This window comes from Sceloporus undulatus, chromosome 3 (assembly GCF_019175285.1).
Source record: "Sceloporus undulatus isolate JIND9_A2432 ecotype Alabama chromosome 3, SceUnd_v1.1, whole genome shotgun sequence".
NCBI lineage: Eukaryota > Metazoa > Chordata > Lepidosauria > Squamata > Phrynosomatidae > Sceloporus > Sceloporus undulatus.
The window spans coordinates 97155792-97182544 of NC_056524.1; the positions used below are offsets into that span (position 1 = coordinate 97155792).

The 26753-nt window shown below is 39.5% G+C and overlaps 1 protein-coding gene across 2 annotated transcripts in view; it reads right to left on the reverse strand.

Moving 5' to 3' along the window:
* Positions 1-26753, reverse strand: part of LOC121924930 (cohesin subunit SA-2-like) — an 89219-nt gene that overhangs the window by 26632 nt on the left and 35834 nt on the right. For both annotated transcript variants that reach the window (XM_042456484.1, XM_042456483.1), the window contains exons 15-24: positions 17259-17366; positions 14710-14818; positions 12360-12477; positions 11095-11198; positions 8130-8222; positions 7954-8043; positions 6990-7193; positions 4496-4572; positions 1420-1507; positions 790-870 (exon numbers count right to left, since the gene is read on the reverse strand). In XM_042456484.1, coding sequence (XP_042312418.1) covers positions 790-870; positions 1420-1507; positions 4496-4572; positions 6990-7193; positions 7954-8043; positions 8130-8222; positions 11095-11198; positions 12360-12477; positions 14710-14818; positions 17259-17366 — 1072 coding nt within the window. The remainder of the gene's footprint in view (positions 1-789; positions 871-1419; positions 1508-4495; positions 4573-6989; positions 7194-7953; positions 8044-8129; positions 8223-11094; positions 11199-12359; positions 12478-14709; positions 14819-17258; positions 17367-26753) is intronic.

The following is a 26753-nucleotide window of genomic DNA, read 5'->3' on the forward strand; positions in this document are numbered from 1 at the left end:
TCTTTTGGAGCAACTGCTGCTCCGCGGCATATTTGTCCATGTTCAGATTTTTTTTCAGATTTTTTTTTAGTCAATTCTTCTATTTTTTTGTTTTTTAGTCTTTGAAACATCTGTCTCTTTTACTGCAGAGTTGGAGCCTTGCTGCCACTCAGTCTCCATTTTGTCCATTGTTGCTTTTGGTTATTTAGTTGTTGTTTTTTCTGTACCTGCAATTTATTTTAGTCGTTATCACTTTCACTCAATGTTAAAAATATTTTTGATAAGAGAGTTGTCAGTTTCACTTCTAGAGGCATGCTTAACAGCAGTCTTATAATAGAGTTTTGGTTTATTTATGTCTTTTTTCTGTATTTGTTCATGCCCCATTTCGGACTGAACTGATTTACTTTTGTCTTTTCATTCTTGTGTTTTGATTTTTTTTCCTTTTTGTCCTACTTATTTTAATTATCCTCTGGAGAAAGGCTGAAGTACAGCTGGTTATCTAGGCAAGATAAAATAAAGGAAGGAGTCTCAACAGAACTAACAGAAAAAGAACTAAGACTCCTCCCAGCACAGTTTCATGCATGGATAAACCCAATCATTGTGAATTTCTCCAACTGCCATCCCGAGAATTGCAGATCTTACACAATAAATGTCAAATAATCTCTGCTATTATACTATAAAAGAGTTTCTGCAATTAACATCATAAGCAAAATGCAAACCATCCATGCTGCACCAGGTCAAATTTCACTGACAACAAAGACTGTAAGGAAACATAAAGAAGCAGTTTGTAATTGCTCCTATGGACCTAACCTTAGAAGGCGTGGGTTCTACCACAGAGGTGAGCTGCCAGAGCAGTGCAAAATAAGAACACTGTAATGCAGGCAAAACAATCTGCAAAATAAAAGCAAGACAACATCATAGTTTAATTACATCGGGTCATGGTTTCATAAATTTGGTATGGACAGCATCTCTCTGCAAAATACTTTCTTCCAATAAAAGATCAAATTATCCAACTGCAGTTTTTCATGGCAGATGGAGCTACCAATAGCTACTCATCATAATGGATATATATTTCCTCCAGTTGTGGAGTACTTCTCAATACCTACTGCTGGTGAACAAGAGCAAAACAGTGCTACTGTCCTCATGTCCTGCTTGTGTGCGTATGCTGGGCCACTGTGGGGATAGAATGCTTAACTAGATAGGTCTTTCATCTGATCCATCATGACTTGCCTTATGCTATATAACATGACCCATATCATTGAATTAGCCATTTGTTTTGGTCAAAGGTATCAGATGAAACTTCAGTGAACAACACATAAAACAGGAAGATGTTGTTGGGGTGCTTTTTGACCACACAGAATGCTGAAATTACAACCAAATTTGCATCATGTGCCCTTCTGGGGAGAAATGATTTTTGGTCAACAATATTACTACAATTACCTGAAGAGGTAAAGAACCATGTTCTGCTTCAAATACAAGTAGTTTTGACACCTTGTCATAGAGATTCCACCTGGAAAGATCATGGGCACTGCAAGTCCAAAGGGAGAAATAGCATGATCCTTTCATCACAAAACAACTTGCAAGAAAATAATCAAGACAGCCTGCTCTTTCTTCATTCCCTGTCCCCAAATTCTCCAGAATAAAGCTATGACTTCTGCTAAAACTCTTCTACTACCAAATAACAGTGCAAGGTTTTTGAGAGTAAACTGTCTTTGCCTATTTATACATACAATTGTTGGCCATTCAAAGTAGGAACCCATTCCAAATACCATGATAATAAAAAGCTAGAAGGAATTCAATAATCCCTTAACCTCTAAACTGTGTATAACTGCTAGAATTCTTATTCCAGCCAAATCCTTAGCATTCTAGATGAATCTGTTAGACATTTTAAGCTTACAAAAAGGAAGAAATGGAACAATTCCCATGAGTAAATGAAAGTATTTGGCTACTCCACACTACAACACTCCAAAATCTAATTCCTTGTAAAGTCATGCAAAGAACATAACAACACCAGAATTACAGTGCAAAGGGGGCTTTCCAAAAAAGAAGAAGAAGAATCAAAACAGGCCTTTTGCCTACTCTATTTACTCACTGAAATGGATGGAAATCAGGGGTGACAACTCAGCAAAAATTACATAGTGACCATCAAGACCTTTCCTGCGGCCATTATTATTATTGCTATTATTATATTTATTTATATCCTGCCTTTTTCCCAGTGTGGGATTCAAGGAGGCTTGCAACAGACTAAAAAACACCTTGTTAAAATGCATAAAATACAAAAGTTAAAAGATTATTAAACTATCAAAAATTTAAAACCAGTTAAAATTAAATTATTTTTTTAAAAAGCACAATAGAAAGTCCGGCATATTGTTTAGGTAAAATGGGCCTTGTACAGTGGACCCTCCTTATCCACGGACTTGCCATTTGCAAATTCCAGGATCCACTGACAGCAAGCCCCCGGTTGTCTCCAACGGCAGCACATATACATGGCTGCATCACAATTAGAGACAGCCCTGGTTGTCCCCAATGACAGCACAGTCACTTGTACGTGTCACCATTGGGGACAGCAGCGGTAGTACTGCTGTCTGTGGAGGCCAGCAAGGGGCATGCCATTCCTGCCATGCCCTCCGCCTGTTGCTAGCTTGGGAGGTGGTTTGGGGGTGGAAAGGGGCGGCAGCGCCTGGACTGGCACAGCTGGTGCTGGACTCTGGGCTCAGGCTCACCTGAGAGGGCATCCCCCTCCCCCTCCTCCTTCTCGGCTCAGAGGGAGGGTGTGGGGACAGCCCAGCAGGATCCCCGGGAGAGCGGCAGGGGAGAGAGGTTGCCTTGGTATCTCTGCCTGCCCAGAAGACACCAGGAGGCAGGGAACTTCAGCTAAGTCTCCACCATTTACCTGAAGTCCCGTTGTCCCCCATGGTGGCATGGCCATGTGTACGCACTGCCATTGAGGACAATGGGACTTGAGCATGCATGGATTTTGGTATCCACGGAGAGGGGGCTGGAACGGATACTCTGTGGATACCGAAATCTCACTGTATGTTCAATTTTCAAAGGCCTTTTGAAAAGCTCAAAGACCGGACTTTATCTGCCACCTATGTCATCTACCTTGATATGTAACTAATATGACACAAGACAGAATCATAAGTGGGGAAAGAGACTAGTGTGAGGATGACCCAAGGTCAATTTCAGCTATGGCGGGGGGGGAGGCTTCAGTCTACTTTAAAAAAAGCTTGTTACAAAACAACAATGACAATAAATTGCAGGTTATTCCATTCTTCAGTGTAAAACCTGTGACTATTATTAAATACCTTGTCAAGCTCTTTGCTCTGTGGAGCATACCATACATTGAACACTGTGTAGAATTTATAGCCTCCATCAGAATGAATACTTTCAAGACTCAATGCTTTTTCCCAGCCTATTCCCTTCCATATCTGTCAAATTACAATTTCCATCATCCCCTAGTTAGAATATCTAAATATCACCTAAACTGATCAGAAAAAAGAGCCAATACATAAAAAAGAAGCAGATTTGCTCCTATATTTGAGTCACTTAGCTTAATGTCATGGCAAATGCAGTCGTCCCGCCATATGCATTAATTCTTTATCCATGGATTCAATCACCCACAGCTTGAAAATATTTTTAAAATATATAAATTCTAAAAAGCAAACTTTCATTTTGGCATTTTATATAAGACATACCATTTTACTATGCCACTGTATTTAATGGGACTTGAGCATCCACGGATTTTGGTATCGAGGAGGTCCTGGACCAAACTAAGGGCCCATTGTACTTGCAAGGCCTTTTTCAATTTTGAATATATATTTTACCCTGTGTTTTACATTTTAATCATACATTTTCCCCTCTCCTATTTTGGCTTTGCGATTAAAATCAACATTATCTATAAAGCCCTAATTACCTATAAAGCCCTAAATGGCTTGCGCCCAGGTTACTTGGAGGACCGCCTCTCCCCATACAATCCGCCCCGCACACTCAGGTCAGCTGGGAAGAATCTGCTAAGGGTTCCAACCGCGAGATATGTGTCAACCTCGCAAAGGGCCTTCTCTATCTCGGCCCCAAAAATTTGGAACACCCTTCCGGATGAGCTCCGCTCCACCACCTCCCTGGATCTTTTTAAAAAGAGACTTAAGACCTTCTTTTTCCACCAAGCTTTCCCCCATGTGCCCTGATATTATATGGTCCCCCCCCTCCCCCCGATATGTATCTGCATCATTGACATCAACTCAGCTGGCTTTGATTTGGTTATATAGCTTTTTAAATTGTAATTGGTAATTTGTTTTATTGTTCTATTTTATTGTATGTACATATTGTACTTTTAACGTGTATTATTGTATTCTCTGTATTTTTGTGCACCGCTTTGATCAATGTGGAAAAGCGGTATATAAATAAATTATTATTATTATTATTATTATTATTATTATTATTATTATTATTATCATCATCATACTTGTTTGCACAGTATCAGAACATCACAAACCAGCATAAGCAAGCATCTCACTTGTGAAAAGCAGCTATTCTTTGCAGAGTGGAGCACATATGATGAATCTCCTCTTCTTCTGCACAAAGCTCTTCTCCCTAAATCACACACAAGTGAAACAGAATAAGAGACAGAACTGAGCTTCAGCATCCATTTCTTTTCCATGAAAAGCCTGGAAAAGTTATTTTTAGGGACTACAAATCCCAGAATTCCCCAACCAGTGTGGCTTGTATTAAAGCATCTTTTCACTAGAAGAACCATTGCACAACAACCATTTAAAACCTTAGAGTAAAAGGGATGTAAGCCAATCCTTTGATGGTTTATGGCCAATGTTAATAATACAATTGTCATTTCCTGTATCCCATTTGATCAGTTTGTATCATTCCGATCCCAATCCCACAACTATGTAACTGTGCATATGCGTCTGAGGCATGCACTGTATTCCATCAATGCATCAGGGGAAAAAAGGACTGGAATCCATAAAAGCTCATGAGAAAATAAATGTGTTGGTTTAAAAAACATAAGACTTCTTTTCCCCCCTCCTTTTTATACTGAAACTGAGCAATTCAACTATTTCTTTGAAAATTGTCAAAACACTTTATATACTCGTCTATAAGTCTAAAAATGTATACCCCAAATTTGACCCCAAAATCCCAGCTCAACTTAATTATGAGTCACTATGGAAACGTGAAAGCAGTTCTTTCAGATTTCCCTATGCAGTGCAGAGAGGAGTTTAGCAAGAAAGACCCAAGCAGAAAACGTCCAGGTCGACTAATTGCTATTGCTGTTTGTTTAAGAGTCCCCTTCCCACCCATGCGTCTAGCTGAAACAAAAGCAGAAACGATGAAGAAAAGTCTCAATGAGAGTCGCTCTTGCACATATACACACACTGAAGAAATCTCCAAGTTTTACTCTCAACAGGTCATTGCAAAATCCATAATTTTCACCCCAAAACCTGATCTCAACTTATACATGAGGTCCTGAGGTCAACTTATAGTTGAGTATATACAGTAAATAGTTTGATATAATTTTGCTTGACACATTTACTGTACTCCAGATCTCAATTTATGCACACGAGAACAAACACACATGCATGCACACACTCATATATAGACAAGAACTCTTGTATGGTGAAATGACATCTGTTAGCAATGGCAGAGATGATCAACTGTTCTTGAACTGAGTCGGCAAGTTATTCATACTTCGAACAGCTGCTCTCATATTCTTAGAACCAATGAAAACCTTTTCAAGTATTTCTGTAGCCCTCCCCCAATACACACACACAAACGGAAACGGAAAGGCTACATTTTAGCTTTAAAAGCTTTGCAAGATGTTTTAAATGAACAGTCTCTGTGTATAAGCAAAACTTTAAAAGCAAGGGTGGAGAGAAACAGATCTCATTGGTCCTCATACGAAAGAGCTGTTTGATCTGCAAATTATTCACTGTTTTTAATTACATTGCTGGCTAAATGAGAAATAAAAGCTGTAAAACAGAAGACAGGCATCAGGAACAAATCCTACCTTTACAAAAATCTAGCCATAGATTATCAATCCTTAAAGAGCGAAAGTGCAATCAATGTCTAAAAATCATATACTATATAGTCATCTAGTCAAGAGACCTGTTTTTTCTAAGAGAGTTTTCCCTACTTCAGGCAGCAAACAAGAAATGTTCTTTAATGAGCAATACTATTACAGAATGAATTTGTATTTATTTATTTATTTATTTATTTATTTATTTATTTAAAAATACTTTGGGCTACCTCACACACGATAAATCTGTACCCAACAGAAAGGATGCCAGATTCCAACTCAAAGATGCTGCCTATATCTTTTGAAATTCAGAGGGAGCAGGAAAGGTTGTGGGCCTATTTCTCCTTTCTACCCTTCTGCCTGCCACCAGTTATGGCCACAGCTACTGCCACACTGCAGTTTCACACTCCTTTAACTGTAATAGCTCAATGCTATGGAATCCTGGGATATGTAGCTTGTGGTGGCACCAGAGCTCTCAGACAGAGAAGGCTAAATAGATCACAAAACTACAAATCCCAGAATTCCATAGCACTGAGCCATGACAGTTAAAATGCAGCCCCAGATTCCAGTTTTTTTTCCAAAGCTTCATGAGAACAGAAAAAAGAGACAGACAGCATGTCTCAGTTGTGATTGAGCAGACCTACTCAAGCAAATGACTAGGTGAGGACCAGATGAGTGCTACGTCCCATTTATACCTGGGAGTTTGTGCTTTGGCAAATTTTGTAGCCTATGGATTACAAAAAAACAAAACCTGGGGCTACGTGGAGTCTGGACTACATTTTGACTACACCACCTTAATGGAAATAACCTTCAGACTAGAATTCCACCCCCCATGATGTTCCACACCCTCCTCAGCCATTCAAAACAAAAACAAAAACTGCATTTACAATTTGATTATAAAAAGCTCCCTTTAATTTACATTTTGCTCAAAAAACAACAACAACCTGGAATTGCAGCTCTCATTATATCCAGTTGTTACACTCACCTCATACCAAGAAGTAACTAAGAGCTGGTTTAGTTTGGCCACCAGTTCGTCCACCAGTTCAGCTCTAGCAGCAACCACTTTGTTGCAGATAGCAAGCTCTTCAGCGCCAAGAACATGGTAAACCCTGGAGCAAACTTCCAGAACATCAGTGTCAGAGTGTTTGGTTACAATGACTTTCAACTCTCTCAGCAATGTGTCCAAGTGCTACAAGGAAATCAAAGGGTACCATAAATATCATGACATATAAACCGGTGAAAGACCAAAGACAGGCTCAATTTGAATTCAGCAAACTTTGGTTTAAATCCTTACTGATGTATGAACTTGCTGTATAGCTTTGACTATGATAATGACTTGCATAGGTCTCTCTGCAAAGTGAGAAAAACAGGACCCAATTCACCTTGAGCAGGGATATGTTATTACTTATGCATACAAGATTCTCTCATGTCACCAGAATGGAGTTCTAGTATATGGCCAGGAGTGCAGGAATGAGTCCTCCCACTCCTCAAAATGTGGTACAACATGATGGAGGGAACACTGTAATCCATGCTCAAGCAAAAAATTTTCATGTCTGCACAAGTTAAGCATCATCCCTTAAGAACACCACAAGCTGAACATATTTTCATAGTGATGGCCCTTGTTCCACACAATACTGCAATGTTCTGGAAGTTAATTGGATTTCTGGAGCATGGTGTTGAAATAACTAGGCTGCCATCTGGAGCCACTGGTTCCAACACACATAGCTGAATGAACACACCCATGGACCATTCCATCCTTACAGTGGCATGCACCCAGGGATCAGATGGTCTATGCATTTCAGCAGTTAGAATTAATTAATTAATTAATGGTAAGACTAAGGGGCACTTGTAGACCATAAGACATGCTGTTCAGTTTCCCATGAAATTATCTTATCTCTTTCCTGTCTCATCCTCTCTTTCTTGTTAATAGACCCATATTATTAATTTACCTTGTCCAGAGGTCCAGTACTGTACAACTCTAAATCAAAATACTGTGGGATCTGCAAGAGATTTATCACTTTTTCTGCACTTGTTGAATACTGGAATAGAAAAAGAGGGCATAAGGGCACTTTTGAAATTCAACTGACTTATTTAATATTAATCCACAAAAGCAGCTGCTAGATACCTTTGCCAAGAGCTGAGGGAGCACCACAATGAAATGTTCAGTAATTTTAGCACAATCTTCCATTTGTACCTTCTTCTCTTTGGCAGATAGAACCTGTGAACAAAATATTTTGTTGTGACTGCAGCATAAATAAAATGTTGGGGATGAAAGCTTTAAATTGCTTGAACACCACAGTGCTTAAAATGTCTGACTACAGATTTTTTAAAAATAGATATGTACTATAGTTGTTATTCAGAAAGAAAAGTGGTAAGCTTTACAATACAGATCTTTTGTTGTTGTTGCTTGATCCAAGCAACGTCCTTGTTTGAACAAAGGAATACAGAGTGCAGATAAAGAAATCTCTAAACATTCCAGTTGTATCAGTATCTTGTGAAAGAGTTCAGCTCTTCTGAGTTCAGTGAACAAGCTATACAGAGTTCTGTGAACAAGCTATTATTTCATTATAAACAAACTAGTGCATTTTAAAATATAGCTGAATAACATCAGCTAACTAGTAGAAGAGAAATACAGCATAGGTGGATTCCACAGTTGTTTAAACCACTAGTTTAGAACCACTTTTGAAACACAGAATTACATTAAGGTAAATGCACAAGAGACAGAGAAGTGGGAAGAAAACCTGCAAGCATAGGACTTATACCCATTTCTCCGGACCTAAACCATGTTTTGAAGGACATGGTTTGGGAGAAATGGGTATAAGTTCTGTGCTTGCAATCCTCCTCCTCCTTTTTCTGTCTCATGCATTTAGCTTACCAGAATTCTGTGGCGATTCAGACTACCTTTTACCCCAAATCAGGAACCAAATTATGCACGTGAAGTTCATATTCGCCCCGAATCTCCCACAAGTGAATCTGAGACTTCCACACCTATTTCGGGGCAAATGCCCCTTAACGCGCGTCATTTGGAAGCGGGGTAAAAGCTGTATCTTTTGAAAACAAATGGGTTCAGCAAATATGAACTTGCCCCCGATCATGATCAGGGCAAGTTCAAGGGAGGGATTTAGGTCAGAGGGAAGGCACTGGGCAGAACTGGAGAAAGAGTGCCAAGAGTGAAGGAGGAGGAGGAGGAGGGAGGAGCCGGGGGGGAGAAGGCGGCCATGGAGGGCAATCGGGGTAACAGAGCAGGAGCAGGAGGAGAAGGAAGGAGCCAGATGGTACCAAGAGAATCGGTGACACAGGAGGAGCAGGAGGATGAAGGAGCTGGGGGGAAAAGGGGCCCATGGAGGGCAATCTGGGTAACTGAGCAGGAGGAGAAAGAAGGAGCAGGACAAAGGGTCAAGTTCAGGGTAGGTCAGAGGGAGGGCACAGGACAGAGCAAGCCTCCGCTCTCACACCAGGCAGCTTTTTCTCACTCTTTTTATTTTTTTTATAAATTATTTTTGACAGACTATGCGCATGTTTTTTGCTACAGGTAGATAGATATATAGATAAAATGTGCCTGCCTGCCTTTCCCTTTCATTTTCTTGCTTCCAGCAGCAGGGCACTTTGCAAAAATGCAAATGTTACAAATGTTTCTCTTTCCAATTTGGCAAATTAATACAGAATGCTTTTGCTACTGTCTCTAAGGAATTCAGGGGTAGCTGAGGGAAAGCAAAGGATCCTTTTCTGGCATGCCGAGGTGAGGAATTATTTATTTATTTAATTAATTGTTACATGTGTATGAGGCATTCTGGGGTGGCAAGGAGGAAGGATGCAGGATGCAGAGATGGCATTAGATTGCATTTTGGGGTTGAAAACAGGACCAAGGGAAGATCCATAACCTGCAGTGACCCAAATACCCACCCCACCCCCCACACACACACAGGGGAGGTTTTTAAATTTGACAAAATATGCGCATACTGGCGCCTGTTTTTTTTTAAGAGGGGGAAAGGGGGGAAATGGCCCATCCAGTTGCCCAATCACTGTAAGAACGTCACCTTGATGAAAGCAGAAGAGAATTTTAATGATAGCAAAGGAGCCTTTTTTAAACCTGTTTGGCAAATGAGAACTCTTCCCGGAGCTGCATAGCCTTCAGGGTTAAATTACCCTGAGGTAATTAGTGGGCACTTGCTTCCGGAGTGATTCGGGGGCAGGGAATTCGGATCTACCCAGTTTCATCCAGCACAAATAGCTCAGTATGAATGAGGCCTCTGTTTCGTTTGCCTTAAGTTTTATGCAATTCTGTGGTTCAAAACTGGTTCCAAACTGGTGGTTTAAAAGACAGCGGAATCCACCCATGCGGTAGTTTTGTTCTGCTAGTTAGCTGGTGTAACCAGTATTGTTTGCTTCACAAATAGGATAAAAGCAATAGATATGGCTTTTTCCCTCTAAACAAAGCAGATTGGTCCTTTTAGTTCTCAGACTTAAAAGGAAATGCTATCCTTACTCATAGTTTTTAAAAAAATACCTTTAACAGGATGATGCAATTCCACATAAATACAATTAATTATGTAGGTTTATGTAGTCATTTACTAGACATTGCAAAACTGATGCCTTTTACAAAGAAAGGGCAGCTGTTAAACATTTGTTTTCCAGCCTGATACTAAAGTTCTTAAGACTGATATATATGGAAAAGAAGTTACAGAAATGATTTTTAACAACTCTCTCTACTGTAAACAGCACTTATGCATCCACCTACTAAAATAATGTATAAGTTATAGATGTATGGACACCTACTCCTTACAATATTGATAAGACATATCAAGTCCCCTGCTGGTAACAACGTAGGAGTTATTGGATGAGACACTGTTGCAACTAGGCATGCTGGTGGTGGTGGGGGGGGGTTTGCTCTACAACTGCACAGTAAAATTCTAGGTGGGCATTTCTCCATACTTTCCCTTTACTGCACCGGGTATAGGGCAGAAGCCATAGTTTCAACTATGATTCTGTTTTGTCACTGAAGAGGAATGAACCTATTTGCTGGGATCATCTGGGGAATGTATGCATGAGTAACCCAGAGTACCAATACAGCATAAATAAATTCCACTGACTTTCCTGGTTCCTCCTCTACCCACTGGGGGATGACCTTCAGCAGCTTCTCGAATAGTCGCTAAGATTATCTCAATGAGGGCACTCTCTTCAGCATTGCTCAGCGCTGTAAACAAAATGACAGGATCCATTCAGTCCTGCCTAGAAAGAAGTGGAGATCCTAAGATTTCCAAAGCAGTAACTTCAATCGTCTTGTCCAACAATTTTTGAACACAATTAAAAAAAATGAATACTGGGAGGAATAATGTTAACTTTTTTATCAGAATAAGTTGTCTTGAATCCTACTCTTAGGTGAAAGGCAGGATCAAACAAATCAAATAAAGGCCTGTTACAGACAGCCAAAATAAAGCTGCTTCGAGTCACAATGGAGGTATGGTGTTTCAATGATGCATGCGTCCTACCAGAAGTCGCATCAAAGGCCACGCTCCAGGAGCGTGGCTTGTGTGCACTTCTGGACTCTTAGGACGCATGCATCATTGAAAACACCATACCTCCATTGTACTCGAGCAAGCTTTATTTTGGCGCTGTAACAGGCCAAAGAGAAGTACTTTTTACACCATGGGTATCCAGTTATTCTGTGGAACTGACAATGACTGAGTATAAAGGACAAAGTTCTAAATACATTTGGGATGGTATATATGAATTGACAGTTAATAAAAAATATCAATTGAGCAAAAGAAGTTATAGTGTAAACTTTTGTGTACAAAAGCTTATGCTACCACTTCTTTCACTCAGTTAATCTCAAAGGTGCTGTCCTTCCCAGACAAACATGGCTATTTCTCGGAATAATAATATCAGTGTTCACCAGCTAAGCTCAGAAAAGCTATTTTCCAAGCTGGCTGGATGATTCTGAAAGTTGTAGTTCAAAAAGTAGCTTTTCTGAGCTCTGGCTATGCTAAGCTGATTATCAAACATGTTCCTACACACACTTGTACATACATGTATACATGCATACATACATACACACACACAGACACACCCAATTACTACATTCTTTCCTCTGAAGTAGCAACAGACCTTAAAGGAATCCAGGAACATTATTCAGCAGACAGAAGAACAGAACTCTGAATATGGGAACTGAATTTCCATTTCATTGCCTAACCAATACATAGCATTTTGAACTTTGATAATGGCAAACATGAAAACCTTATCCATTAAACGCCACTTACCCTTTCATCTAATCTGGCTCCATCTCTTGGGTTAGTTTAGGAGATGACAAGGTATCATCGCCCCTCCTGGAAGGCTGAATACTTCTGAGTCTACCTACCTCCTTCATGGTCATCAGTGTTTTCTAGCAAGAGGGCTGTCATGCACTCCCAGGATTTCAATAAATTCAGGGCCCAGTCCCACAGGCTGTCTACTAAATAAGTGACATGGCTATGTAACTAAAAACAAAATGAAACAAACAAACAAAAATCCAGACTTTCAGAAAGCTTCCATTTACCATGACCTCCCATTATGACCCACAGAATCAATACACAGAAGTCCAGAAAACAGTGGAGCAGAAAAATGCAGGGTCTTTTGTTTTCTGCAATTGCTGAACATTAGGTTTTTCCAGATGTATTGTTGTTATGTGCTTTCAAATCAACTCTGACTTATGGTAATTCAATAGCTGGACTTTCTTGGCAAGATTTATTCAGAGAAGTTTTGCCATTGCCCTCCTCTAAGGCTGAGAGAGTGTGACTTGCCCAAGGTACCCAGTGGGTTTTCATGGCTGAGTGAGGATTTGAACCCTGGTCTCTCAGAGTGCTAATCGAACATTCAGACCACTACACTACACTGGCTCTTCTCTGAAATACATGCAATGAATCATCAATAAATGGAAGATTGGAAAATGATTCTTTGTTCAAATTAAGCATTTGTTCAAATTAAGCATTCATAATTTATAATTAAAGCCATGAATGCAGTGTATGCCATAATACTCCTTAAATGCATCAGTGAATAACCTTCTCTTAGCAGACTCATAAGTAATAATTCACTATTATAAAAATAGCAAGTTTAAAATACAAATGCCTGTATGCCATATTTAACCATGCTGAAAAAAGAGGAAAATATCAACACTACTTGTCAAAGAGTTCAAACAGCAGTAGCTTCACTGGGAGGTGCAGTGGGTGACATCCCAGAGGTGGGTGACACACAGACGGCCCCCCTCCCCACAACCCAGGTGCTTCCAGCCGGAAGGAATGGGGACTCTGGTTGGAAGGGTAGAACTTCCAGCCAGAAGGTGTGTGCCCCATTCCTCCTTGCCATGACTTGGCTTTCCGTGGGAGAACTGGGCCGCAGGAAAGAGCCAGGCTGGCTGCACACACTTCCATGTCTCTCTTTGCTGCAGTCTGGCTCTCTCGAGAGCTGGGCCTGGCAAGGAGGGGTGTCGAGGTACACCCCTTCCACCTCTTCCGGTGGGAAGCACCACCACCCCAGCACCAGATTACACCAAGACCTGGTACGCCACTGTCAGACAAGATTTTAACTCTACACCAGTGGTGGGAATATCAGAGTTTTAGGCTGAGAGTCAATCTATTTTCACAGTATCAATACAGAACAGAGATAGAAATCAAGCAGCCCTCCAGATCTATTGGACTGAAACTCCCAGATTTCCTCATCATAGGCTACACTGACTAAGCATGCTGAGATCTGTTGTCTAACAATATCTGAAGGTCTGCATGATTCCCACTGCTTCATACTGAATGAACTATACATCTGTCTTATGTTAAAAAGTCCCCTGGAGAAGACTTTGCAGTCTGTTATACTGGGTGATTAAAAAAAGAATGGCGCAAAAATAAAGCTTTTCTTATTAAATTTCGCACCATTCTTTTTGAACCATTTTTTAATTCAGAGGTGAGCAGAAGGCAGATCTGGGTGTTCTGGTAGATTTCTTGGGTGATTTGCTGTATGTCCGGAAGGATTCCTAACTCCCAATTATTTTAAACTGTAGCAACAAGAAAATTATTTCACCATCGCCACCAACCCTGTCAAATTATGCTGAAATTAAGGAAATGTGTGTTAAAACACATGTGTGTACTAAGCTCTCTTCAGTTTTGGCATTCTATTCAAAATCCATTTGGGGGTCTCGAGTTATTTAATTCTAAATCTATCTCCTACAGTATCATGCAGTTCATCTGGTTAATCTTGGAATTCTAGACTAAAGTGAAGTAAATCCAAAAAAACTGAGGTCTGCTCACCGCTGTTTAGGCATCTTAGATCTCATTCAAAAGAATATGCAATCTAAACCCAGCCTTCTAACAATTCCAGTAAAGCATCCATTTCTTTCTGAACATAACAAAACTTTTCCCTCTTGATCCCTTCAGACACTTTACTCAAAAACAAATGTAATCTTACCTAACTTATTTTCCAAGTCTTCCAGCATTTATATAATTATGTGAAAACAACCATAACTTTGAAATTTTACCCTCCAGCATATTTACCTCTTGTACATCGGCATTTTTTTAATAACATGCAGTCATACTTCTAAGTTCCTGTCCTTTACTCTCCAGCCCAGAAATTCTCAGCTTAGCCTTTATCTTAGTTCATTAATCCTGAATGTGATCTACAGGCAATGTGAAAGTGGCAAACTATTTCTGATTCTGTTCATGCATCACAGTTCACATTCTTTTTACCTCACTTTCCAAGAAGAAAATTAGTAGTGTTCTCAGCTGGCTAGCAATGGGCTCCCATTTTCCATTTCTTTTGGCAAAAGATTCCATTTCAGTTTCCTGTACAATCAGTCTGTCCACAGAAAAAGCAGTTGGTCAATTTCTGCTCCATAAATTCCAATTACAGCAAGCAATAATCATGCTTTGCTAAATTATTATACATTCTGACAGTATAATAACATTCACACACACACACATGCGCACACATCTCTCTTCAGAAATAGGTACCATAGAGTTCAGTAGGGTTATTCCTAAGGTATGTAGACATATGTTAGCAGCCCAGAACATTTTATTATAAAACAAAACATTCACTACTACAGCATATTACAGTCGCCCCTCCATTTTTGCAGGGATCTTCCGGACCCCTCCCCCAGGAAAACAGAAATTTGCTAATATTCAAGCCCCATTGGCTTGAATGCCAGTGCACACATGCGGGCACCCACAGGCATGTACTGCAGAGGTGTGCCCCATTTTGTCCCCTTCCATTTGCCACCCATGAACTGGCGAGGGACATGGATTTCAAGTCTGTGAAAATGGAGAGGCAACTGTAGTTGTTTTAATCTCTTAGATTTTAGGATTTATAAAAAGAAATTCAGCCACAATAAATAAAATAAAAATTGATTCAAGACTATCAATTCGGCACACACTCCTTTTACAAAGGAGAATACATTGCAAAATTTTATTCCAGCACTTTATCATTCTAAAACAGCCTTCTCCAATCTCATGCCTTCCTCACACTCATCATTCACTGCCACTATGGTCAGTAGCTGGGTTTTATTTTATCCTAAATAAACAAGAATCCCTGGCCTGAAAACCCTACTTCAGGATGAGTTTTATACTATAGAAATCTGAGCTGTTTATAATCATTATGTATGGACCACATTAATGGGACATTCTGGAAACAGCAGTCCAAAAAAAGAACTTTTCCAAACTCTGGAAAAGTATAATAAAATACAACACATCCCAACATAACCAGGCTGCTTCATTTCTCTTTTTAGAATTTTCTTAATGCAAACATTGTTATCAAGGCTCATTTAGAAAGTTGTCCTTGAGAAAATTAAATGATAACTGAAAAATGAAATATTTATAATCTACTGCCTTGCTAGATTTTTCCATCTTTTGTGCTACATCATAGATCATGTCCACAGCTGGACTGCAATTAAAAAAAAGAGAGAGAGAGAGAGAGAGAGAGAGAGAGAGACTCATTGTAATCAATCACAAAGAACAAGCTCTTCACAGCAACCATCAGCAGATGTAGCTTGGTGAGGAATTAGATTACTGGATAGGAATCCACAAGAAAAAACAAAACAAAAGAACAAGGTAATATTTGGCACAGACCAAGTTCCCTATTCAAATATTAATACAGTCATGAGTAAACACTAGAGGACTTAAGGAAAACCCTCTCTCAAAGGATCATCTATACTGTTGAAATAATATAGTGCTATCCTGTATAATCCTGGGATCTGTAGTTTTTACAGATTTCCAGCCTTCTCTGCCAGAGTGCTAGTGCCTCACCAAACTAAAAATCCCAGGATTCTGTAGGATGGTGCCATTGCAGTGGTGTCAAATTGCATTACTTCTAGAGTGTAGATGCACTCCTAGACTCAAATCTTCAAATGCAGTGATATTAATCCAAATCAGTTTTATTGGTGCATTGTGAATGCTAAGGAAAAAATGGGTTGGGTCCAAAGAAGCACCACTGGGACAGGACTGTTAAAATCTGCACAAGATTTTGCAGTGTTCCATCACAGATATTTTCTATGGTACAGTCAACCCTCAGTATCCACAGGGGATCCATTCCTGACCCTCCCCCACGGATACCAAAATCCACGAATACTCAAGTTCTGTTGTCCCCAATGGTGGTGCATGCACATGGTCGTGCAACCATTAGGGACAGTCCCTATTGTCCCCAGTGGTGGCGCGTAAATGCAACCACACCACCACTGGGGACAACAGGGGCTGTCCCTAATGGCAGCATGATCATGTGTATGTGCCACCACTGGAAACAATACAGGCTTGCCATCCTCAGATGTTTGAATCTGTGAGTGGCCAGTCCCCAGATACCAGGGCCAATTGTAGTTCTCAGGCTTCTGCATGAGCAAAACATCTTTAGAAACAATTTTTCATCATAGAATACTGTGGCAGGGTGAATGCCAATGCTTAAGTAGCCAAATATTTATGAAATCAAAACAGAACCACTCAACCAAAAACTATTCACCAGTTCAAAAGTACACACCAATATCTGCAAAGTATACATGCATATCAGGAGAGAGGAGGGAGGGTGGGATATATATATTCCGTCTGTTGTTTCTATTATTGTAATCTTGCCTCATTCCGCAGGGAGAGGCAGGAAATATAAATAAAAACTATTTTTATTATTATTAAAAGAAACTAAAAGAAATAATATACCTTCTCCCAATCAGGAAAAACAACAGTACATTTCTAGAGGATGCAAAAATAGGACCCACAATTGTGAAACCAATATAGTGCCATACAAAAATAGTTAAACGTACCTTTTATAAAGTAGTTCCCCAGCTGCTATGGCCAGTGGTCGGTGGGTGGTATAAACAAATTGGTATAATGTTTCGAAGTCTTCAGATGACAATGCATCTTCACAGTTTCTGTAAAGAGACATAGTGTTCACCATTCTTTGTCTCAGAGAAATCATAATCTATGTAAGTCCATACGTAAGTATCACCAAAATACCAGAGGGAGAAAATCAGGCAGACGTGTCTGAACAAGACCATGAATGCAAAACCTTTGAATGCACAGGGGCCTCATCAGACCTTTGTCCATTCAGGATGAATGCCTGAAGAGGATTTTTTTAGAACATTCTGATTCTGCATAATCATAGCCTTCACAGACCAGCGACAAACTTGGCCTGGGGGCAGAGTGGGGGTGTGGCATCCACACAATGCATGCCCCGACACTTGCCTGACACTGCTGTCATGCAGTGGGCCCGATCACACACCAGCTGGTGTCAAGGTGCTCCTCTGGCGCTGCGTACAGATGACGCAGTCCCAAAGGAGCGCTGAAAAGCCCTGGTGCCAGCAACTATGGCAAAGAGACAGCTGCAGGCCATCAGTTCACCCTCTCAGAAATCCTCTCAGCTAATCCAAAGAAAGCTAATTTCTCCACATTCATATCACTGGTCAAACTTACTAAAACACAAGGACATTCTCCTTTCTTTCTGTCTTTATGTCTCTTTTTGCAAAAAAAAAGTATAATTTTTTTCAAAAGGTTCAGAATGCACTTCAAATGAACAATTTCACTACACTATTTTTTAGTTTTGCCATCCATTTCTGAAACATTCCATGTTTATGTAAAAATGTCTATCACCCAGGATAGGAAATTAAGTGCCAACCTAATTTTGTTCACATCTTACAACTGCTCTGCTCCTTACATGTTAAGTGACAGGTCCTCAGCTGTAAACACTACCACAACCCGCAGCAAATGGCTGCATATCAAAGTCAGAATTTGGCACTTTGTCCCCTAGTAGCTAATTAGCCAGTGGCATGAGTATTTCACTAACAACTAGCTGACTGGACATTGTGTTTCTGTAGAGAGAGGCTGTTGAAAAGTAAGTTCTTGAAATCCACATTTGGACTAAGATGATATCTGCCATCACTGTAAACAATGCAAGGGTAGAGAATTGGAAGCACAAAGGGATCTGATAAGGCCATACATTGTCAGGGCTGTTGACACTGAGAGACAAAGCAGCCACAAGAAAAAATGCAAGATGATCATTATCGCCCTGTCTATCATTTGCAGAGAACTGCCTGTTATTTATTTTTTAAAACTAAGTTTTATTCACTACTCTTACAATACATATTTAGGAGTAACCATGCAGGCAATACAGCAAAATAAAACAAAATCCAAAATCCACAAGAGTAAAACCTTTAGTGGTTAGCCATGTGGGAACTGAAATAAATGACAGTGAAATTTAAACTCCATTAGCAGCACTAAAATAACTCTTCTTGGGATCCAGGGTACACCTAAAAGTTTTTCCAGATGTAGCAGTATCGAGACTTCTTCAGAAATCCAATGTTCTCTACGCAAGAAAAGGGCCTGTGACCTCACAAGGGATAGAGATACCATTGATCCAAAGAGACACCGAGAACTAAACACATTATTTCAGACCCTCACCTAGACCATGAACAACACAGAATATAGTGAGAATATTACTCTGCTTACCATGGAAACTATGCTTCTAGCATGCTGTGGTCCCAGAAGCCAAACCTCTCATGTCTACATCTATGTTGTAGCCAATCATTCACTTCTAATATCTCTCTGTCTCTGTGTAGTCCCCACTGTTTCACTGGCAGAAATGAACGGTATATCACCTGTTCCTCAACACCACCCTTCAGCTTCCTGCCCAAAACTTCTTATCAGAGGTGATCTGCTGAAAGATGTTCTTGACATCTTGATATCCTTGATGGCCACATGAACAAGGGGAAAGGGATACTGATCTGTGTTCATGATTAATTTTGGCAAGTTATCAGTGATAACCAGATATGTATGCCAGGATTATAGTATACTTCAAGATTCATTTTGTTAGACTGGCACACAGGGGCTTGAGCAAGGAGTCCCCAACCATCAGCATTGTTATTTTTATTTTATTTTTTTCTTGTTGCAATTTGTGGTTATCTTGACTCCATTCTTGGTATACAATATCTCTTGAAGATGGTTTCCTGCTTGCACTTCTCACAACACTATCCTCATGAAGAAATAGGAAGCAATTGATTAGTTGGAAAGGTTCTGAATCTCTTCTGTATGATCTCCTGAAAGTGTTTTATCACTGTTCCAGACCACTTTATCTTCCTTGGCGGTTCCTTCCTGTTGGTTGTGTAGGATCAATTGAAGGGACTCAACATGTAGCTGTAATGCACTGACCTTCCCTTATAGAGCTACCAATTTACTTCTGCTATAGTATAGCTGGTGATGTTTTCTGCAAGAAGACATACACTGCATCTATGGATCCTTCTGCCTCCATTTCTGCAGTTATTTCTCTCCAGTTCCTCCCTGGGACACAACTGGGCACGCACCACTGGCAAAAAATCTTGTTGCCTCTCCCCATCTGGCTGCTTTTTTGCTCCCAGCAACTTTGGCAAAGGCTGATGGGGAAAGTATAATTTCCCAGAGCTTCAAAAATGCCAACATATTTTAACTTAAAATATGTCCATAACTGAGGGCTTGCTTACTTTTTCCAGAATACTCTGAGCTGTCCCTAGAGTATTCTGGCCCCAAAATATTACCCAAATCCCCCTTACCTGTTAAAGCAAAATGCAGTGATGACTGTCAGTTGCCTTCCCATGCAGTCCCTGTGAGCCAGCCAGCACTGTCATTGCAGGCACAAGTTGCTTTAAGGTCAGAACAAGGCACCCAGCCTCAGAGCAACTCGTATCTGCCAAGCAACTTGACAGGGATGCTCGCAAGAACCATACATGGCAGCCACCCATCGTCACTGTGTTTTGCTCTGTGTTTTCTGGAAACATGGGACAAGGGGTACAAACCCCAAATCGTTGTGTAAACCGCACACAGCCAGCCGAGGGGGAATTTAGGGTATATAGGTAATGTATATACCTATACATTATATACCTAATGGAGCCCTGGTGGCGCAGTGGGTAAATGCCTGTACTGCAGCCATTCACTCGAAACCACAAGGTTGCGAGTTCAAGACCAGCAAAAGGGCCCAAGCTCGACTCAGGCTTGCATCCTTCCGAGGTCGCTAAAATGAGTACCCAGACTGTTGGGGGCAAATTAGCTTACTTGCTCATTGGCTTACTTGCTGTTCACCGCTATGATCTTTGGAATAGCGGTATATAAATAAAACAAATTATTATTATTATTATTATTATGTAGAGAAGCCCGAAGCTTTTCCCTACTTTTCAGACTGGGATAAACACGCACACACAGGCTGGAAACTACCAAAAAAAAAATGTGTCATGGGAGTAAGTGTAGTCATCTGAGACTCCTGAAGGACCAGATTAACTCCAAGGTGCTCCACCCCTGCTTTATAGCAATCAGCACATATTTCTAAACAAACAAATGTTAATAGGTCTGCTCCTGGGACACGTTTACACTACATAATTATAACCCTATGATTTCACTTTAACTGCTGTGTTTGAAGTCTGCTGAGGTACTAAAATTCTCTGACTGAGAAATCTAAATTCCTTCCCCTCAACTACAGATCCCAGGATTCAACAGGATGTTGCTATGATTGTTAAATTGGAAGCATAGCAATATAATTGTGTAATGTGAAAAAGCTCTTTGCACATGCCAATACCTAACTTAATTACAGTACCTCAGAAACAGTAGCTTTAATGGTGTCTGTCTCATTTTACCTCAATAGAGGCTTTCCTTTGGATGCCATGACCCAGGAATTAAACATTTGTGGAATACTTTACTTTACTGACAAAAATGGTTCTCCTGCAAATATGGAATGCAAGTGCCAGATAAAGGTTAAGCAAGTGCCTGCCAGCATTTAGCTATCTGAAAATAGGCCTGGTGTCCCCATTCCAAATCCACCTTATATCATTTCTCTCCAAATTTCACTGTGACCAAGCATAAACAGATGATGTTGCTGAGCAAAGAAGGGGGAGCACTCCAGAAAGGCAACAGAAGTTTAATGGATATAAAATGATAATAGATACACTCCGATATAACATGTAACACTATAATAGGGAAATGTTCGAACTAACGTAACAAAGTAAGGGATAAGACTAATAGAGAAAGTTCATAGTAATCAGTTGTCTTCAACTTGGAGGAAGGGAAGGGATTTTAAATGTCTATTGTTATTTGTTGGTATTTAGTTTAGAATGTAAAGGAAAAGAGATGGGATATTGTTAGAATGTTTTTCTCTTTTTTATGTATTTTGTTTTATTTTGTTTTGTCTACTGTTTAGTATCTGTTGTTGCTGTTTTGTCTTTTTTAACCAATAAAATCTTTTAAAAAAAAGAAGAAGTTTAATGGATATACCGTAGGCAGTAAGAATTTTGTAAATGACTATTTTTATAACGGAGGCCCTAGCGAGATGGCAACAGGAATTTCAAAATCCTAAAAAAGGCTTCAGCTTATATGTCATTCTTATAATGAATTCAAACTGCTGTGCCAACAATGACAATGTTAATGTCCTTTGTTGACATACACAGCCAAAGTTTAATCTAAAAGAAAAAAGCAAACTGATAAAGAGACAAGAAAAGCAGGAGTCAAGTGAAGAGAAGGTGTAGAAGACAAATGTTGGAAGAAAAATGAGGTTAAAGTGGTAGAAGGATTTCATTTTGTAAGTGTCAGAAGACAGAGACAACCTTTATCAACTGACTGGGTGACCAGAAATAGACATGTTTATTGATTAGCCCTTAGGCCATTTCAAAATAACACAAAATAACACTAAAACAAGTAAAACACACTATAAAATCCTATAGAAATTCTACAGCAAACTGGTCACCAGTTTTGGAAGAATAAATCTCATCTATAATTAACAGTCTGAAAAATAACAAAGTTCCAGGGGAGGACTTTTTACCAGCAGAATTATACAAACATTTTAGTGACTGGTGGGTACCAATTCTGACAGTTTTATTTACACATATAAATAATACCTGTCAGATACCAAGTGTTTGGAAGATAGCCATAGTAGTACCCATTCACAAAGAAGGGAACAACAAAGATCCTAGTAACTACAGGCCTATTAACCTAATAGATATTGTTGCCAGAATATACTAAAGGTTCCTTTTGAACAAACTAGAAAGCTGGGTTAATGATAATGGAATACTCACAGAAGAAGTAGCTGGATTTAGACTTGATCTACCATTGACAACTGCTTTATTCTAAACCATATGATCGCCAAATATACTAACAAAGGAAAACATCTATATGCTGCTTTCATAGATTTTTCCACAGAATTTGACACAGTGAATAGAGTAATTCTATGGAATAAACTAATTGACCTTAAAATTGAATTGTGATTGTTGTTATTAATCAAAGCCCTTTATAAAGTCACTTGCACACCACAAAAAGAAGCTGCTTTCTGTGGCTTCTTTTTCTTGCCGCCGCCAAGCCGTGTGGTATATCTGCTGCGGCTTGCCGGCAGCACAAACAGCACCGCCGCCAGACTGTCCTTTAAGGACGGTCTGTAGCACACCTTAGTTACAGTCATTTCCAATTGCAGATGTCTTGGCCCACAGTTGCTATTAGCCCTAAAGGGGATAGCTAACAACCAAGTCTGATGGGCTTTGTAGACCAAAATATTGGGTGGCATAGAAGTTGGGGAAAGTTTTTTTGTTTTTTATAAACAGAAAACAAACCCATTAGGGGGAGGGGGTTGTCTCTGAAAAGCTCAGGAACAGGAATCAATAGAGCATATTCAGAGACAGCCAAGCTGGCCATGAAACAAAATACAACAAATCCAAAACAAACAAAACAGTAATACCTTTATTGGAACATCTCAAATGCACAAAATACATCATGCAAGCTTTCAAAGCTTCACTGGTTTCTTCATCAGGCAAAGATGTTAAAAACCATACAGGAGGAGAAAAGCAATGATGTTAAGAGTCATTGGGCCACTTTCTGTCTCAGACATTACTTCTGTTGTCGGTTAAGATGGTCTAGAGAGACAACAATGCAGGCAGAGGCCACTTTTCTTCTTGGCCATGTAGGGACCAAGACAAAACCTGCATCATGTATTTTATGCAAATTAGTCTAATAAAGGTATAACTGTTCTGTGGATTCTGGATTTTGTTGTACTTTGCTGCATGGCCAACATGGCTACCCATGAATATGTTTCCTGGATTTGAAGATACCAAATTTTGCTGCAACAAGGAAAACTTTAACAAAACAGAGCTTATGGACCAGGACTTAACTCTTTCAGGTTTCTATCTTCAACAAAGGTAAAACTCTTTCATTTGGCAAGTATACAGCATCTAAGTTTGAAAAATCTGTTATATCTGGCGGAAAAAACAATTCAGAGACATGTTGAGAAATTTAATCTGGCTAAGAAGGGGGTAGGTAGCCTTGTACAGGACGGTTTATCTGGATTGGAATAGAAGTTACTTTGATGTTCCAAATCGATTTGAAACTTTATTGCCATTAGCTTACTGTCCTTTATCCCCACATGGCCAAGAGGTGAAGCAGTTTCTGCCTGTAGTGATATCCCTAATCTACATAATCTTAATTGATAAACATCTGAGAAAAAATGTAGGCCTGTGAATCTAACATTGGGCCGGAACAAAGAGTGCAAATACGCCCGCTTCAGGGTATCATCGATGCATGGAGTTTAGACACCGCACATCGCATTGATGTCTTGAAGCTGCCCGACTTCAAGATGCTCCAGCAGTGCAGCATTTATACGCCGCATGCCGCTGGAGCGGCTTGAAGCCACCATGGGGCCATGGCAAGGCTGAAAAAGCCACCTTTTTGCCATCCAAAGAAGCTGATCTTTTCCGATCCTTTTTCAGATGGATTGAAGGCAGATTGGGGCCACAACGTATGGTTGCCATGGCCCCAATCTGTTTTGGTCAATTGTCACTTTTCTTCTCTTGTGTGATTTTTAACATCTTTGTCTGATGAAGAAGCCAGTGAAGTTTTGAAAGCTTGCATGATATATTTTGTGCATTTTAATTGCTTCAATAAAGGTATCACTGTTTTGATAAATCAAGATAGACCCACCACTGTACAGGTACAGTGTCACTAAATATTATTTATTTAAATAATAAATATATTTTAATATAATTATTTTTTTAATCCCCCAGGGAGACAATCTACAGTACATAAGAGATTGTAAGAGTCATTCTTAACTTAACTGTTGCTTTAAAAAAAAACCGCAAAACATCTGCTGAATTTAGAATGGTGGACTGGATGGATATTGAACTTGATCCAAATACAAAGTTCATACAGTCTTATTCTAATATCTAACCATGACTGCTGTCTAGTCAATTCTTAAATCTTTCAGCCCAAATAACTTTCTGTGACAATAAATACCATACATTAATTGTCTTCTGTACTCAAAATGCTTCTGCCTAAACAAATTAAGGATGAGGGACAGAAAGTAACGTATCTTAAACATTTGGTTTACTTTGAAATTTTGAGCTTTATAAATATGAGTATGTCAACATACCAAAATGCATGCTGAATCCACAATTTCTACTGAAAGTATTTGGTTATGCACATTTAAATAACACTTGGAATCATTTTAATTCTACAGTTTACATTATTATAATTTTTAAAACAATACTTTTTGTGATTCTAGTTGCAGACAGCAAGATGGAAATAAAGAATCTAAAGATCGGGGATTTGTTGCTGTAGTGTGATTTCCAACTTATAGTGACCCTAAGGCAAACCTATCATGCAGTTTTCTTGGCAAGATTTGTTCAGAGAGGGTTTGCCATTGCTTTCTCCTTAGGAATGTGAGTTGCCCAGGGTCACCCAATGGGTTTCATGGCCAAGCAGAGAATCGAACCCTGATCTCCAGAATCACAGTCCAACACACTCAAACCACTATGCAATACTCGTTCTCTGGAAATTAGGCTACCTGCTCATATTTATAAAAGTTGCAATGCACTGCTACAACTGTTTAGAACAAAGGTATAAACATTTTTGTATTTCAAAGATCATGTGCTATAATATTTCTGTAAAATACTTTAAAGTAATGTTCTATGCATACACTGACAGGACAAATTTTCCAAAGTCTTCCCATAGTTCTTTTCCTGTGACTGAATTTTCCTGTTTGTATGATCCAAAATTACTCCCTCCTTTGTATTAAATCTTTTTGCTATTCGTAGAACTATGCTCTCACACAGATATTGTTTTCTAGTATTTCCCCTTGAGTCATCCCTTACAAATTTCCAATCGTTAAAGAAGGGCTGGCTTTCAAAGTATTTTCTGACCCCACTGAACTTTAGCATTATATTCCCAGTGCTCAACATTTAAAAAAACACAGCAAAAGTATACTAGTTAACTATCTAGACGTCTCTTATCTTAATGAGGGATTGTTACATCCGTGTTTTGTGCCAGCTGTCTTCTCTGAAATAGTGACCCAAATGCCATGGAGTAAAATTCATGAATTGTCAACACACACACACACACACACACACACACACACACACAAAGCTTCACAGGTGAAAACTGGGAAATATCTAGCAATACTGAAAATAATTTAAGCATCCGACTAGACTGGATCATAATTAAGCTATTAGTGTCAGATTTGCAGCAAAGAGGACAGGTCAGTAGCTAATTCAAGATATATGCATTAGCTAAATATCCTAGAACAGGGGTAGACAACCTACGGCCCGCGGGCCGGATGCGGCCTGGCAAGGCCTTGGGACCAGCCCCAGCCCAGTCCTGCCACCGATTGCCGCCAGAGCCTTTGGCCTCTTGCGTGAGGATGTGGGGCCTTTGGTCTATCAGGAGGAGGCGGGCAAGGGGGGCAAGCGGCAAGCGAGGGGAAAGCAGCGGGCAAGGGGGGCAATTGTCTATAGAAGCCTCCGAAACATGCATTTATATTAACATTTTTTATAAAATCAGCAAATTTTTTCACGTGTCCTCTATTTTTTTAATAAAAAGTGTCCTCCATTTGAAAATTTTGTCCTATGCTTCCCTTGATTATCTATTATTATTTTGTCAATTTCATTGTTAGTCATAGTTAATCCATAAGTTTTTTTGTCTTGATTGAGCCGGCTCTTTAATTGATTGTATAGAAACCATTCTTTTATAAATCCTTTTTTTTCCCATTTCTTCCATTGTTTTCATAGTATAGTCTCCGTCTGCTCTTTTTCTTATTATATCTCCATATCTTATCCAACCTATTTGTTTGTTTTTTGTTTTGCTGTAGTAGGCTTCTTGTATTGATATCCAAGGGAGTATGTTTCTATAGAATTGATTTTTCACTTTGTACCATGTTTCAAGTAATGTTCTTCTAATCACATGTTGATTAAAATTACTGTTTTCTTTTGGCTTTAGATACCATAGATATCCATGAATGCCTAGATTTAGATTATATCCTTCTATATTCATCA